This window comes from Ochotona princeps, chromosome 15 (assembly GCF_030435755.1).
Source record: "Ochotona princeps isolate mOchPri1 chromosome 15, mOchPri1.hap1, whole genome shotgun sequence".
Taxonomy (NCBI): domain Eukaryota; kingdom Metazoa; phylum Chordata; class Mammalia; order Lagomorpha; family Ochotonidae; genus Ochotona; species Ochotona princeps.
In genome coordinates, this window is record NC_080846.1 from 118,785 (window position 1) to 133,745 (window position 14,961).

Genomic DNA, 14,961 nt, shown 5'->3' on the forward strand with positions numbered 1-14,961 from the left:
GCTTGCTGTCTCACCTGTATTAGCTGAGTTACACTTTCCACCAACACAACTGGGTAAGCACTATCATACTCTCCATGACATGGAGCGTGCCCTGGCACCTTGCCCAACCCGTACCCAGGCTGAGGGGGTGGGAGAAGAACTTGGGACCAGGATAGACCTCCTAGAGAAAGTGACATTGCAGCAGCCCTCAGGGAGCCAGCTGTGCCACTGTGGGGTCGAGAATTCGGGAGGAGTGCAGCACTGAGGTATAACAAGCTGAGGGTCTGCCTAAGGCGCCACCTGTGGGCACTGGTTTGAGTCCCAGCTGCTCCACTTCCATCCAGCTCCCTGCTAACATGTCTGGGAAAGCAGTAGAGGATGAGCCATGTGCACCCACATGGCAGACCAGAGAAGCTCCTGGCTCCGGGCTTTGGACCAGCCCAGCTCCGGCTGTTGCAGCCATTTGAGGAGTGAACCAGCAGATGGAAGATCTCTTTCTGTCTCTCTCTGTAACCCTGACTTTCAAATTAAAACACACATACACACCAACAAACAGAACTCCAGAGAGAGGAACAGCAAGGTCAGAGGCCTGAGGTGGGGGCAGGGAAGCTCAGGGACTATGTCAGCCATCGCTCCTGACCTTGCTAGCACACGGGAAACAGCTTCATCCAGGACCACAGTTGGTGCAGAGACCACCACTGGACAGCGCTTGCAGGGATAGCCTGCATCCAGCTGGGAATACAGCACAGGCAGGCAGGGATCTGCAGCTAAAGAGTGGGTAGGGGCTGAGGAAATGGAAAGTTGTTGAGAGGCAAAGACCATGGAACAGGATTCTTGCTGGAGACAACAGGGAGACCAGATGCCACCTGGGAGTGGTGCCCCAGGCCCGCCTCTGGGAGCTTCAGGCTAAGCCAACTGAAAAGCTTTGCTCAGTACCTGCTACCCCAGTGTAAGGGGCCAGCCCTCTGGATGCAGGAAACACCAGGGGTCCTCTGGGCAGGGTGGGTGGTGCAGCCTAGGTCCACCCTTGGGAGAGGAGCTCAGCATTCTTGTGTCGTGGATGTCTCTGGACACTCCACCAGCCTCTTTCACCACAGATGGAGCTGGATCCCCTCACTTCCCCACCTCCCATCCAAGGTGAAAAAGACCCAGGGCTCATTGCAAGGCCTCTCCCCTAACTGTAGGCGTCAATCCCAAATTAGCAGTGCCCCAGGTGTCCAGAGCCACTTCCTGAACCCCAGCAGGTTTCCTCCAATTGGGGCTCAGTCGATGTAGAAAAAGAACTCACATCTCCAAAGACCCAGACGGCCTGCAGAGCTCAGCTTTGAACAAACACGGCTGCCAGCACACACGTCGCCTCCTCCAGGCCCCGGACAGGGCTGGGCTGCACCAGACACGTGTGCACACCCAGGAGAAAGCCGCCGCTTGCAAGGCACCGCACCACACGCGGGCTCTTCCCAGAATAGCCGTCAGGTCCCGGAGTACTTCCCAGAGAAGAAAGTGCTTTGGGCTGGTTCCTTTTAAGCTCCAGTTCACAGCGCCGACCAGCTGTGACAGCTCCAACTACAGGTTCAAAGATTTCTGGGCCATACAGGAGCCTCTGTGTCCTGGCCCAAGATTGCCTCCCACGCACAGGACAGAGACCAGGCTGGCATGTGATGCCCAGGGGCCTGTTCTGTCCAAGGGCCAGCAGCAGCCGCCCCTATTCCGCCTCTGGGGATCCCTGCTTCTGCTCCCTACCCCGCACTGCCCCCGATCTGGCAGTTTCCCAGGCCAGATCGGAGCCAGTTCTGTGCTGGGGGCAAGGGGCAGGGGGCAGAGGAAACCCTTCCACCAGGCACCCAGGTCAGAGGTTCCAGAGGGGTGCCCAGAGCTGCTGGAGTGTGCCAAGGCCAGGCAGCTGCTCCACAGGCGCTCCTAGGGGTCACTGGGGGCAGGGGAGAAGGTGTCAGGAGCCTGCAGGACAGATTCACCAGCTGGTGGGTGAGCACAAGGTGCGAAACCAGAAACCAAATATGTCTTCAGAGGGAGTCTTCCCCACAGTGCATCCAGACACACACTCCAAAATCACACCTGACACCACAGAAAGCACACATCACACACACCTCCCACATACACTTCACACACACACCTCACACTCACACCTCACACACCCTCCCACACATACCCAAACACTTCACACACAACTCACAATCACATACATCTCACACACACAACTTCACACACACACCTCACACATCACACGCACCTCACACATACACATCAGACACCTCACACATACACTTCACACACACCTCACACACACCTCACACAGCCTCTCACACATACCCAAACACTTCACACACAACTCACACTCACACATCTCTCACACACAGCCTCACACACCTCACACTCACACCTCACACACCCTCCCACACATACCCAAACACTTCACACACAACTCACACACAGCAAGAGCGAGCGCCCCCGGGTCACCCTGGCGGTGCCGGCCCCAGGCGCGCCCCGCCCATCGCCCCGCCCCAAGCGAGGCCCCGCCCCCGGCCCTGCCCCGAGCGCGGCCCTTGGTCCCGCCCCCATCTGGTCCCGCACCGCCCCGCCTCAGGCCCCGCCTATCCCGGCCCTCCCTGCCTCAGGCCCCGCCTCACCCCGGCCCTCCCCGCCTCAGGTCCCGCCCCGCCCACCGGCCCTGCCCCGAGCGTGGCCCTTGGTCCCGCCCCCACTCTGGCCCCGCCCCCGCCTCAGGCCCCGCCCTCCCGCCCGCGTCACCAACGGCTCGGGGCGTTGGAGGGGCCGAGGATGAGCGCGCGGTCGGCCCGCGGCTCCAGTCCGCGCAGCACCCGTCCTCAGTCCGGCTCCGATCGCCCTCCTGCCTGTGCTCGTCGCCCCGACCCTGCACTGCGGCTCGGCTCGCCTCGCGTGGCCGCCCGTCTCGGAGTCACGGGCCTCGGGGCGGGGCGCGAGAGGCGGAAGCGCCTGTCCGAGAGCCCGTCGGCTGTGTCCCGCCTTCGCCCTCCGTGCGCGACCCGGTGGGGCCCTGTCATGTGACTTCTGTCCCCGAGCCTCCGCGGGGAGATCTGAAGGTGTCCCTGGCGCCGAGGAGCAGTGGGAGTTGGGTCCCCCAGCCTTGGGGTCCTGGCTTCTGTCAGGTCCGCGGGCACTTCCGGGGTGAGGGAGGCGGGGCCTGGGCGGGGGTCTCGAGAAGAGACCAGTTTGTGATGGAGCCAGTTTGTCTCCCCAGCGCTCCTGCCCGTGTGCAATGCAAGTACTGTGGGTGCTCGCCCTGGCCCTGGCTGCGGGCCCGGCCGCTGCCAGCCCCCCCAACATCATTCTGATCTTTGCTGACGACCTGGGCTATGGGGACCTGGGCTCCTACGGACACCCCAGTTCCACCACCCCAAACCTAGACCAGCTGGCCGTAGGGGGACTGCGGTTCACAGACTTCTATGTGCCTGTGTCCCTGTGCACACCCTCCAGGTGAGCCTGTGCCCTCCCCAGTGAATCTTGCTGCAGGCTGGGGCAAGGGCTGGGCCTGCCCCCTGCCCCTGCTCCCTTCCACCCCACTCATGGACTTTGGACCTTGCTTGTGTCACAGGGCTGCCCTCCTGACTGGCCGGCTTCCTGTCCGTACGGGCATGTACCCTGGAGTCCTGGAGCCCACTTCACAGGGGGGCCTGCCACTGGAGGAGGTGACCTTGGCGGAAGTACTGGCTGCTCAAGGTTACCTCACAGGGATGGCTGGCAAATGGCACCTTGGGGTGGGACCTGAGGGTGCCTTTCTGCCACCCCACCAGGGCTTCCATCGGTTCCTGGGCATCCCCTACTCCCATGACCAGGTAGGAGCTACCAGGGCCCTCAGCAGACACCCCACCCTACTCTCAAGTGGCTTCAACCTCGTCCCCCCACCCCACTCCTCAGTGGTCTCAGCCTTGGCCTCTGCCCCCTCAGAGTCCCAGCCCTGACCAGGACTCTTTCTCCAGGGTCCTTGCCAGAACCTGACCTGCTTCCCACCATCCACGCCCTGTGATGGAGGCTGTGACCAGGGCCTTGTTCCCATCCCGCTGCTGGCCAACCTGTCTGTGGAGGCACAGCCGCCCTGGCTGCCTGGACTCGAGGCCCGCTATGTGGCCTTCGCCCGCAACCTTATGGCCGATGCCCAGCGACAGGGCCGTCCGTTCTTCCTGTACTATGCCTCCCATGTGAGTGGCCCTATCCCTACCACCCCAGCTCCCATGACCCCTCCCCCATGCTAACTCCAATCTCTGCCTCCAGCATACACACTACCCCCAGTTCAGCGGGCACAGCTTCGCTGGGCGCTCAGGCCGGGGGCCGTTTGGAGATTCCCTGATGGAGTTGGACGCAGCTGTCGGGGCCCTGATGACCGCTGTGGGGGACCTAGGACTCCTCAGAGAGACATTGGTCATTTTCACCGCAGACAATGGGTGCGTCCACCTTGGGGAAAAGGTGGTAGGTTGGAGTCCCAGGGACCCACAGATGTGCCAGGAGGCGGGTACCACAGCTGTGTGGAGGTGCTGCTGGCGGGCGGGTAGACCAGTGGCACATCATAGTCGCTGACACCTCCTCCCTGTGTGTCCCAGGCCAGAGACCATGCGTATGTCCCGTGGCGGCTGCTCCGGACTGCTGCGCTGCGGAAAAGGAACAACCTTTGAGGGAGGTGTCCGTGAGCCTGCCTTGGCCTTCTGGCCAGGCCATATTGCTCCAGGTCAGTCCTCAGGCTCTCTCCTCATGGCCCCTGGGCCCCACCCCCAAGCCCTGAGGGGCAACAGAGTAACTGACCATTCTCCTGCTGTAGGTGTGACGCATGAGCTGGCCAGCTCCCTCGACCTGCTGCCCACCCTGGCCTCCCTGGCGGGGGCCCCACTACCCAATGTCACCTTGGATGGCCTTGACCTTAGTCCCTTACTGCTGGGCACTGGAAAGGTACAGCCAGTGACCCCACACCTGTCCTGTCCTGGGCCAGCCTGGGGTCTTCTGAGTCTCCTTGCTAGGTTACCACTGAGTGCTATCACTGGTCAGCTGGCTCGGTGGGCAGAATGCTGGGGCACAGCCAGGGCCTATAGGAGGGCCTGTGGGTGGGGTGTGGGTGCTTGGGGCACTGTCCCACCCCATGACCTGGCCATGACCCCAGAGCCCTCGGGACTCGCTCTTCTTCTACTCAACCAACCCTGATGAGGTCCGGGGAGTCTTTGCTGTGCGGAGTGGGAAGTACAAAGCTCACTTCTTCACCCAGGGTGAGTACTTCTCCCTGAACCCCTGTCCATCTTGCCCCTGCCCCTGCCACTGCCCCGGGAGCCCCACAGCCTGGCTTCTCCTGGACCCTCTCCCCAGGCTCAGCCCACAGTGACACCACGGCCGACACCGCCTGCCACGCTTCCAGCCCCCTGACGGCTCACGAGCCCCCCTTGCTCTATGACCTGTCCGAGGACCCGGGTGAGAACTACAACCTTCTGGAGGGTGTGGCTGAGGTGTCCCCTGAGGCCCTGGAGGCGGTGAAGCACTTGCAGCTGCTCAAGGCCGAGTTTGATGCTACGATGACCTTTGCCCCCAGCCAGATGGCCCGGGGGGAGGACCCAGCACTGCAGATCTGCTGCCAACCCAGCTGCACCCCCCACCCTACTTGCTGCCACTGCCCAGGCCCCCAGCCCTGAGGGGCCCAGGTCCCCTGGCCCTGACCTGGCAGATGAGGGTCAGTATGGGGAAGGGGCAGCTGTGTGGAGGGCGCTTGTTTTACAAATGAAGCGATCCAGCTGAGAGCCTCGGGTGTCACTGCGGCTGTGGTCTTTGTGGGCTGAAGGCTGTGCTGGGCCCCATGTTTACAGGAGAGCGAGGCACAGGCCAGTCAGGCCTTCATTTGGAGTCCCTCAGTTGAGGGTGGGAGTCCAGGTCACTTGGCTCCAGCGGCCAGTGTGCCACCTTGGGGTCTGTGTGCACACATCTCCTTAAGGGAGCAGTGGAGTGTAGAAGTGGGCAGAGGCGGGTGCTTGGGAGATAGGTTCCCCTTTTGAACCCCAGCCCAGCCCAAGGTTCCTGTCAGAACCCTGCTTCTAGCAGAGCACTGCAGCCATGCCCAGGGGCCTTTGTGCCCTCACCCCTCTTTCCCTGCCTCACACACACCTCCAGGATCCAGCTTAGCCTTGAACATCCCCAGGTTGGGTCCCGTCCATGTACTGCTCGTATACTCCAAGTCCAGGTTCTTCAGGGTGACCCACTGCCCATGGGGTTAGCCCCCATCCTGCCACTCACCCTCAGTCTGGACTGACAGCTCTACCCTGGCCCTGATCAGTCTGGCACCTGGCTGGGCTGTGTGGGCACCCACATGGCAGGCTGGGCCGCTCCTTTCCTAAGTGATCATTCCTTGGTGATGGGCAAGGACTGCCTAGGTGGGGGACACAGCTCTTCCCTGCCGCAGGAGGCTAGTGGCCAGGTTGAGCCACCCCAGATCCTAGGGCTGGCACTAGAGTGGCTCAGTTCAGACATTGGAGTGCTCATTAATGACGACTGGTCTTGTGAAAGCTAAGCCAGGGTTTCCAGTTGTTCCCCTGTGAATTCAAGTGAGGGAAGGAGTCCTGCCTCATGCCAGTACAGATGATAGGTCTGCCTGGATAGGGGCCACATATGTGTGGATCTGCTCAGCAGGTGGGTGTGGGCTGGTGTGAGCACATGGATGTGAGTGGGTGTGGGCTGGTAAGTGCGTGGGTGTGGACTGGATATGAGCATGTGGGTGTGGGCTGCTGTGAGCACGTGGATGTGTGTTTGGGTGTGGGCTGGTGTGTGGGTGTGGACTGGATGAGAGCATGTGGGCATGGGCTGCTGTGAGCACGTGGATGTGTGTTTGGGTGTGGGCTAGTAAGTGTGTGGGTGTGGACTGGATGAGAGCATGTGGGCATGGGCTGCTGTGAGCACGTGGATGTGTGTTTGGGTGTGGGCTGGTAAGTGTGTGGGTGTGGACTGGATGAGAGCATGTGGGTGTGAGTGGGTGTGAGGGCATGGCTGTGGGCTGGTTTGGGCCATATGAGGGGCTGCAGGGCCCAGCCAGCACCCCTTCCCATTTCCATGGTTACCTGCCTCAGTGGCCAGAGCTGCTCCCGCAGGACCAGGGCTTTCTTAGGCCCCCAGCTGCATCAGATGCTGGCACCAGGAGAGCCCCACTTGACTGGGGGTGAGGACAGGAAGGAGCTGGAGCACAGGGGTTTAGCTTCAGGCAGCCATGGCCTCCTTAGGCCATTGCTGTCCTTGGAATAGCGACCATACTGCTGCTAGGTGACCCTGCAGACCCTCAGTCTGTGAGACATAAACAGGTCGCTCTTACCTCACACTACTGTGTCTTAAGTCATTGGGAATTCCAGGTGTAGCTACAGGCTGCCGCATTTGTGAAACCCCTGTCTTCTGCCCACAGCCCAGGGATTCGTTGTCCACAGGCGCCCTGGGGATCCATCGTCCACAGGCAGCTCAGGGTTCTGGCTCTGCTTGGCCCTCTTCAGTCTCCAGGTCTAGCCTGCTAGGCAGCTGGTCTCAGTTCTTGTCCACTGAGCATTCTCCAGATTGTCCACACACACAGCCCAGGCCTGCCAGCAGGGACTCGGATCAGTGGCCCTCCTGTGGCCCCTGTCCCTGTGACCATTCCAGCAGCCTCGTCCAGTACAAGGGCTTACTGTCCAACACGTGGAGCTCAGCCTGGGGGAGTCTTGGGGTCAGGGACACTAGGGAGCTTTGGGGTGCCCACGTGTCCCCTGCTGGACCTGGTAATGTGAAGACGAGAAGCCTCAATCCTTGTGGGTGGCAGTGCTATGATCTGTGCAAATCTTCCCTTGCCAAGCACTCCACAAGAGAGCCTGGCCACCCAGGTCTAACTGGGGGTGGAGCCTAGGTGCTGGAAAGAGGGGACGCTGGCCATGCCTTTTTTGGATTTACTTGCTTCATTTCCTGTTGGCATTCACACAAATATGGCACCTACATACAGGCACATGTAACATGCCTGAATACTCGCACGTTTGCACATTTGCAGACACGTAATACACAATGCAGCCTGCACTTCCCTTTCTTTTCTGCCGACTTAGAAATTGTTTATTTAGAAAAACGAAGTTATGTAGAGAGATTTCCCATCCACTGGCTTATTCCCAAATGACTACAAAAGTTGGAACTGAGCCAGGCTAAAACAGCGTGGAGCCCAATCGGGGTCTCCCACGTGGTGCCGGGGCCCAAGCGCTTGGGCCATTCTCCACTGCTTTCCTGGTGCCCCTATGGGGTGCTGGCACCATAGGACCCATGCCTGTTGCTGCTATTTTGAAAACAGCACCTTTCACAATTCTAAAATAATTCTTTACAAATGAAATACAGTTTTCATTTTGTGTCAGGAGCTCTTCTAAATACCCTGCAAAAATTAATATACTTCACTCTCAACAACCCTGGGAAATTGCCCAGCACAATAGCATAGCAGTTAAAGTCCTCACCTTGAACATGCTGGTATCCCATATGGGCACCGGTTCTAATCCCGGCAGCTCCATTTCCCACCCAGCTCCGTGCCTGTGGCCTGGGAAAGCAGTTGAGTGCGGCCCAAGGCTTTGGGACCCTGTACCCACGTGGGAGACCTGGAAGAAGCTCCTGGCTCCTGACTTCGGATCAGTGCAGCACCGGCCGTTGCGGTCACTTGGGGAGTGAACCATCAGATGGAAGATCTTCCTCTCTGCCTCTCCTCTATGTATATCTGCCTTTCCAATAACAAATAAATCTTTTAAAAAAATAACACACACAAAGGGCCCAGTGCAGTAGCCTACCGGGTAAAGTCCTCACCTTGCATGTGCCAGCATCCCATACGGGTGCTGGTTAGTGTCCCAGAAGCCCCAGTTCCCATCCAGCTCCCTGCTTGTGGCCTAGGAAAACAATCAAGGATGACCCAAAGCCTTGGGACCCTGCACCTGCATGGAAGAGGCTCTGGGTTCCTGGCTTCAGATTGGCTCATCTCCAGCTCAGCTCTGCTTGAGGAGTGAATCATTGGACAGAAGATCTTCCTCTCTATATATCTGCCTTTCCAATAAAAATAAAATCTTAGGAAAAAGACAAGATGGTGGAATAGGGTAAGGACACATTTAAACAGACAAACATTAGCCAGTGTGAAGCAGAGAGGGCACATTCCAGAAATAGAAGAGGACAGAACAACAGCAGAGGGGCAGCTGGACACTACAGTGTGGTGTTGCAGTGACTGATACCCCAGTGGCATTCAGTGAGCTGCAATCTGAACTCCACCAGCAACAAGGCGGGAAGGGGCATTCACCAGCTCAGGAGGTGAACCCAGACAAAGAACTGCCCCTCCTGCTGGTCTGTTTGATTTGAGCAGGAGCAGAGACAGAGCAGCAGGTCCCAGACAGGCAATGCAGGAACAGGGTGGATTTCACAACCCAGTCCATCCCCTAGAGCCAAATTAGGCACCATTTTGTTTAGGGAGGCAAGGGCTATTAGACAGGACTGTGCATGTACTGAGCTGTGAGTGAACTCTATTCTGTCTCAGTGAACTGCAACAATGTGGCATACCGCAAGTTTCACCCAAGATAGGTCCACGTAGCCCTCAGACCTGACAGCCACCAGATCAAGAACTCTAGTAGTAACACATCAGGCACCATTTTGTACAGTATGGCAAGGGTTTTAAGACTGTAGGGACAATAGTGAGCTGTGCATGCACTGAACTGGGAGCGAACTCACTGAGCTCAGTGCATTGCACTGGTCTCACAGGAAAATAATACCGACTTTGGCATAGTATGGGCCCAAATAGGTCCAACAGCTTCTGGCAAGATCAGCCCTACCAACAACTTAGCTACAAAGGACACCTGGTGTCTCCCTAATCTTGGGAACTGTTCAAACCGGAAGTGGGAGAAAGGTTGCACAGACAACAGAACAACCTCAGCATAGCATCACAGAAGGTGGAGACTGATGAGCCAGGAACTGGGACTACAGAGACGATGGTGGAAATCTGACACAAGAACCCAGACCTGGAACTCGCTAGAGGGAGTGGCACAAGTGACTGCAAGCAAATAGACATGTACCAACCACAATAAGTATAATCGAATTGTAGACCTATGGATGACACAGCTTAGAAACCTGCCCCAAGAAGAATCTGATAACCAGAAGGACAATGACCAAGAGCAAAAGAAGAGACAGAAGCACAATGAATGTTACTGAAGACTCCCCTGCAAAGGAGCAAAACCCTTTGCCAACTTCAGAGTTAACTGAGGAAGACATTGAGAAAACGGGGGATACAGAATTTAAAAAACACTTGTTATAAAGCTTCTTAATAATGAGAAGCATGTAATACAGGAGTTCAAGGAATTTAAGGAATATGTCCCATGGAAATAAATGAAAGCTGATTTATCAGAAATTAAGAATACAGTGAAGCAAATTAAAAGTACAGTGGAGAGTCTCTAAAATAGAATGAAGGAGGCAGAAGAAAGAATCTCAGAATTGGAAGATATTTCCTGTCACCAGGGGGAAGCAAACAAAAAGCTGGAAGCAGAGCTGTGTCAAGCTAAAAGAAAGTACTCAAGAACTGAAAGGCACTATTAAAAGGCCAAATATAAGAGTTATGGTAGTCCCAGAAGGTGCAGAAAGAGAAGCTGGGTTTAAAGGTGTATTCAATGAAGGGAAAACTTCCCTAATCTAGAGAAAAGAATTGGGAAACAACATCCAGGAGGGGCACAGAACTCCCAGCAGGCTTGACCAAACATGGTCTTCACCATGACACATGATAATCAAGCTCTCTTCAATCGAGCATAAGGAAAAGATCTTTAAATGTGCACATGAAAAAAAATCAACTGACATATAAAGGAATGCCAATTAAACTCACAGGAGACCTCTCACAGGAAACTCTACAGGCCAGAAGAGAATGCAGCAACATACTCCAGATTCTAAAAGCAAAAAAATTGTCAGCCCAGGATACCGTACCCAGCAAAGCTTTGGTTTGTCTTTGAAAATGAAATAAAATTCTTTCACAGTAATGAAAAGTTAAAAGAATATGCCTCTTCCAAACCTGCCCTACAAATGATACTTAAAGATGTTTTCTTGACAGAGAAGAGGAATAGTGCCTACCAAAACCAAAGGCAAAAGCAAAGAACATCCCAGTAAAATATCAACAGAAGACAAAGAACCCATTGTTGAAATGACAGAACCAAACTAACACCCATTCATATTAACCCTGAATGTAAATAGCATAAACTCACCAATCAAACATCATAGATTAGTAAACTGGATTTAAAAAACCCCAAAACCCATCTATTTATTGCCTATAGGAAACATATCTCACAACAAAGATCAGCAGAAACCATATCTCATGGATTTAATTTTTTTTGTTTCATCTCTTCAAAACGCTTTCTCATTAAATTCTACACTGACTCAGATTATACAGTAGCATCATTTTCTTCAAGAAGGTTCTTGATTTTCATTTCTTCAGCAACACATTAGTCATTCAGTAGTATGTTATTTAACTTCGTGGCATTTTAGTTTCTTCTTCTTGTTGATTTTGTTTTGTGGCTTTTCATTTAAGGGAATGTACAGTAACTGTGTAATGGAGACTATCATATCCAGTAGCATGTTATTTAACTTCATGGCATTGTGAATTTCTATTTTTCTTCCTATCGTTGATTTTGTTTTTTTTTTAAAGATTTATTAATTTTATTGCAAAGTCAGATATACAGAGAGGAGTAGAGACAGAGAGGAAGATCTTCCGTCCATTGATTCACTCCCCAAGTGGCCGCAATGGCCAGAACTATGTCAATCTGAAGCCAGGAACCTGGAGCTTCATCCGGGTCTCCCACATGGGTGCAGGGCCCCAAATGCCATCCTCAACTGCTTTTCCAGGCCTCAAACAGGGAGCCTCTGGTGTGGGGGGGTGGCGTCAGGAGCCCCCGGGCTGTGTGCAACCTCATTCCTCCCAGCTACGGGGGCTGAGACCTGGGAGGGGGGATGTCTCTGCTTCCGCCTGGACTCAGGGGGGAAACCCTGCTTCCATGGGTGCCTCCCACAGGCTCTTTCTGCTGCCCTATCTCCTGGCAGCCCCACCTCAGGGGTCCCTGCACCCCAGAACTCCCTCCTGGCAGGATTCTAAGCATAACAGCTGGAGGTATTGCAGTCCTCCTGAACTCAGAGAACAGAGACAGAGGGCACACCATCAGGGGGTCTTCTCGTGGTCCAGCCTAGTCCGGAGTGGACAAGGTTCTCTGTAGACACCAAATCAGTGTGGATGCGTCTCACCCCACAGATCACACCTCCCAATCTTTAACTGTGCACCACTGTTGCTTTCCCTTAGCACAAACACACATTTGTGTCCCATACCTGTCAATCTTGTTTCAAGTGAGGGAGATCCTGGTCCCACACCTGTGCACATCCAAGTGACTACTGCAGAGCCATGACCTTTGCCTCCAGTCTCTTCTCGGGGACCCCTACTTTCCTGTGGCTTCCATGTGTGGGAGACAAGGCTGCACCAGCACATCAGCTATCTCCTGTACAGGAATGGAGCCAACTACATGCTTCTCTGTAGTCCCAGGATGCTGGTCTTGACTGTCAATGACTGTTGATGACCATCATGACCGTTGATGACCATTGTGACAGTTGTTGGTCATTGAACACTGTGACAGTCATGACTGTATGCTGCTATTGGTGATGGAAACTGGTACTTTCGAAGTTGCAGGGTGTTGGAACAGTTACAGGAAGGGCTTCCCATGATCATCAGACTGCCACACTCATCAACCTTGAAACGCCCACAAGGTGGGCATCTTCATGGTGGCCAGAACAGCCTTTTGGCTTGCACTTAGCTGCGATGTGTTTGCTCCTCTGTGTATGCATCCATGCATGCTTGGAGGTGTCTGGTCAGCATCTGTGATGCCCAGGTCATGCTCATTGCAAGCTAAGGGTTGTCTCATTCAGCCCACCCTCTAGCCATGCTGTGTCTCACACACGCGCCTAAGTCTATGCATTTAGACCAAATTGCAGTATCACGAGACTTCTGCCTAATGCCTCCATTAGGTTAACTCTGTTGGTCAATGTTTAAATTACTCTCGTGCTCTTATTTAAAATGTCGAAAGCCAGGTAGAGATCTTCCATCCACTGGTTCACTCCTCAAATGTCAACAGCAGCTGGGCTATGCAGAAGCCCAGGGCCTTAAACTTCAGGTGGCAGGGGCCCAAGGACTCCAAGCATCGCTACTGCCCTCCCAGGGTGTGTGCTGGCTTGAAGGCAGAGCTTGGGATGAGGCCCAGGTCCTCCACTGTGGAAGTGAATGCCCACGCCCACACCCATGACCCACACCCGACACAAGGCTGCCTTTGGTGTGGGCTCTGTATCAGTCGAGGTCCTGGTGTTGGGTACCCTGGAGCCCTGAATAAACCACCAGAGCCAGTGGCATGGGGAAGACACCAGGAAACCAGAGGCTGAGAGGGCAGGCAGCAGTGGAAAGGGCTGCTCAGGGCAGAGGGGGCTCAGGTTATGGCTACAAATTCCTGACTGGCCTCAGGTGCCAATGTATCTGTGAGTGGCAGTGGGGACAGGGGAGACAGTCTGCGGCAAACAGGGCCCAGGAGGTATGAGGAGGGGCAGACTGGGGAGAGGCTGACCCTGCTTGCAAGCTGCAATGGCTGCCACCACACCCTTCCCAAATGATTCTGCAGCCAGTGGAGAATGGGCCCCCAGCACTGGCAGCTACCAAGTCTGGGGACAGGGTATGTGGAAAGTCCAGGAGAATTGGAATGCAGCCCAACTGGAGGAGGCCCAGAGGTCCAGGAAAGAGAGGGGAGAGGAAGAGGGGCTGGGCAGATGTGCACCAAGCAAGTTCAGCTGCAGTCCTTGAGGCCATTCTGTGGGAAGGGTCAACCAGGAGGAGACCCCACCCCTGCTGAGGAGAGATGGGGCAACACTCAGCTGCTCTTGGACTTCCTGTCATGAGAAGGAAGTTACTCTGGGACTTTCTGCTGTGCTGCTTAGGAAGCCGCACGTCCACGAGGTAGCTGGTGGGCCCCTGGGACCCTACTTCCCCGTCAGCTCAGTGCCTCCTGTGCTCAGAACGATCCTCTGTCTGGGGCTCACCCAGGGTCCCAAGAGCCCTGCTGGGCTACCCGAGGACACCACAGCCACCTGGCATCTCCTTGCTTTCTGGGAAACAGTTCCAGGTTTGGGAGGTTGTCATCAGAAGTTCATGCCTTACCATGTCCCCTAGCCCTCCTCCCCTCTGCGCCCTGCTGGAGGCACCTGCTCCCTGTCTCTGCCTTCTCCACACAACACAGAGTCCATGGGAAGGGGCCCCAGGCAGCACTGCAAGGACCTGAGCCCAACGCTGACTAGGCCAGACTTCTCTACTCCCATGGGTCCTGTCCCCACTGCTAGGGCAGCATCGGGACACCCAGACACACAGCTGGGCACCAGCCCCATCCCGTACAGACACCAGGGTCACACCAAGCAGAGTTTATTGAGGCCATGGGCAGCGTGCGGCCCGAGGGGGACGCATTAGCAGCAGAAAGCAGATGACGTGTGGCTGAGGACCCTCCTAGCAGTCCCCAAGGGCCTGGGTGAGCATCAGGGACCACTCCGAGTTGCCCCATATCGCCTGTGGGACCCCCTGACTCCCCTGGGCTCCCCATAGGGCAGGGGTGGGACAATCTCAAGATTTACTATAAAAATTAAAATTCCCTTATAAATCACAGAGGAGGGGACCACCTTGGTGCCTGCAATCACCTGGTGCCAACAGAGCCTTGCCTGCCTCCCACCCCTCAAGTTCTGACCCCAAGGAAAGAGCATGGGTGGGGCAAGGTGTGCAGGCACAGAGAGGGCGGGTAGAGAGGGCAGGGATGGTAATGGGGAAGCAGGATACCGGGCGCAGTTCTCCCCACCTCCAGAGCTAGGATGAGCACTGCCAGCCCCTGAGGCCTCACTGCCCCCATCCAGTCCTCACAGAGCCGTGGTGGCCTCTGGGACACCTGCCGGTTAGGC

General features: G+C 55.8%; 1 protein-coding gene across 2 annotated transcripts; it reads left to right on the forward strand.

The window, feature by feature from the left end:
- The first annotated feature begins 2,843 nt into the window (after positions 1-2,843).
- ARSA (arylsulfatase A) lies at positions 2,844-5,750 on the forward strand. Of its 2 annotated transcripts, none has more exons than XM_058673227.1 (9): positions 2,844-3,125; positions 3,218-3,453; positions 3,572-3,812; positions 3,957-4,175; positions 4,249-4,418; positions 4,575-4,699; positions 4,790-4,917; positions 5,126-5,228; positions 5,326-5,750. In XM_058673227.1, exons 2-9 carry the CDS (start codon positions 3,236-3,238, stop codon positions 5,643-5,645), a joined length of 1,524 nt encoding a protein of 507 aa, XP_058529210.1. In that variant the 5' UTR covers positions 2,844-3,125; positions 3,218-3,235; the 3' UTR covers positions 5,646-5,750. The 2 variants fall into 2 exon arrangements, with proteins under 2 accessions (XP_058529210.1, XP_004589748.1); XM_004589691.2 differs by having other exon boundaries at positions 2,845-3,059.
- The last annotated feature ends 9,211 nt before the right edge of the window (positions 5,751-14,961 follow it).

Bases quoted from the DNA above. Each gene is read 5' to 3' on its own strand.
- ARSA (XM_058673227.1), top strand. From the start codon at position 3,236: ATGCAAGTACTGTGGGTGCTCGCCCTGGCCCTGGCTGCGGGCCCGGCC. The intron at 4,176-4,248 runs GTGAGTGGCCCT...CTCTGCCTCCAG, and splicing joins TCCTGTACTATGCCTCCCAT to CATACACACTACCCCCAGTT. The intron at 4,918-5,125 runs GTACAGCCAGTG...CCATGACCCCAG, and splicing joins TACTGCTGGGCACTGGAAAG to AGCCCTCGGGACTCGCTCTT.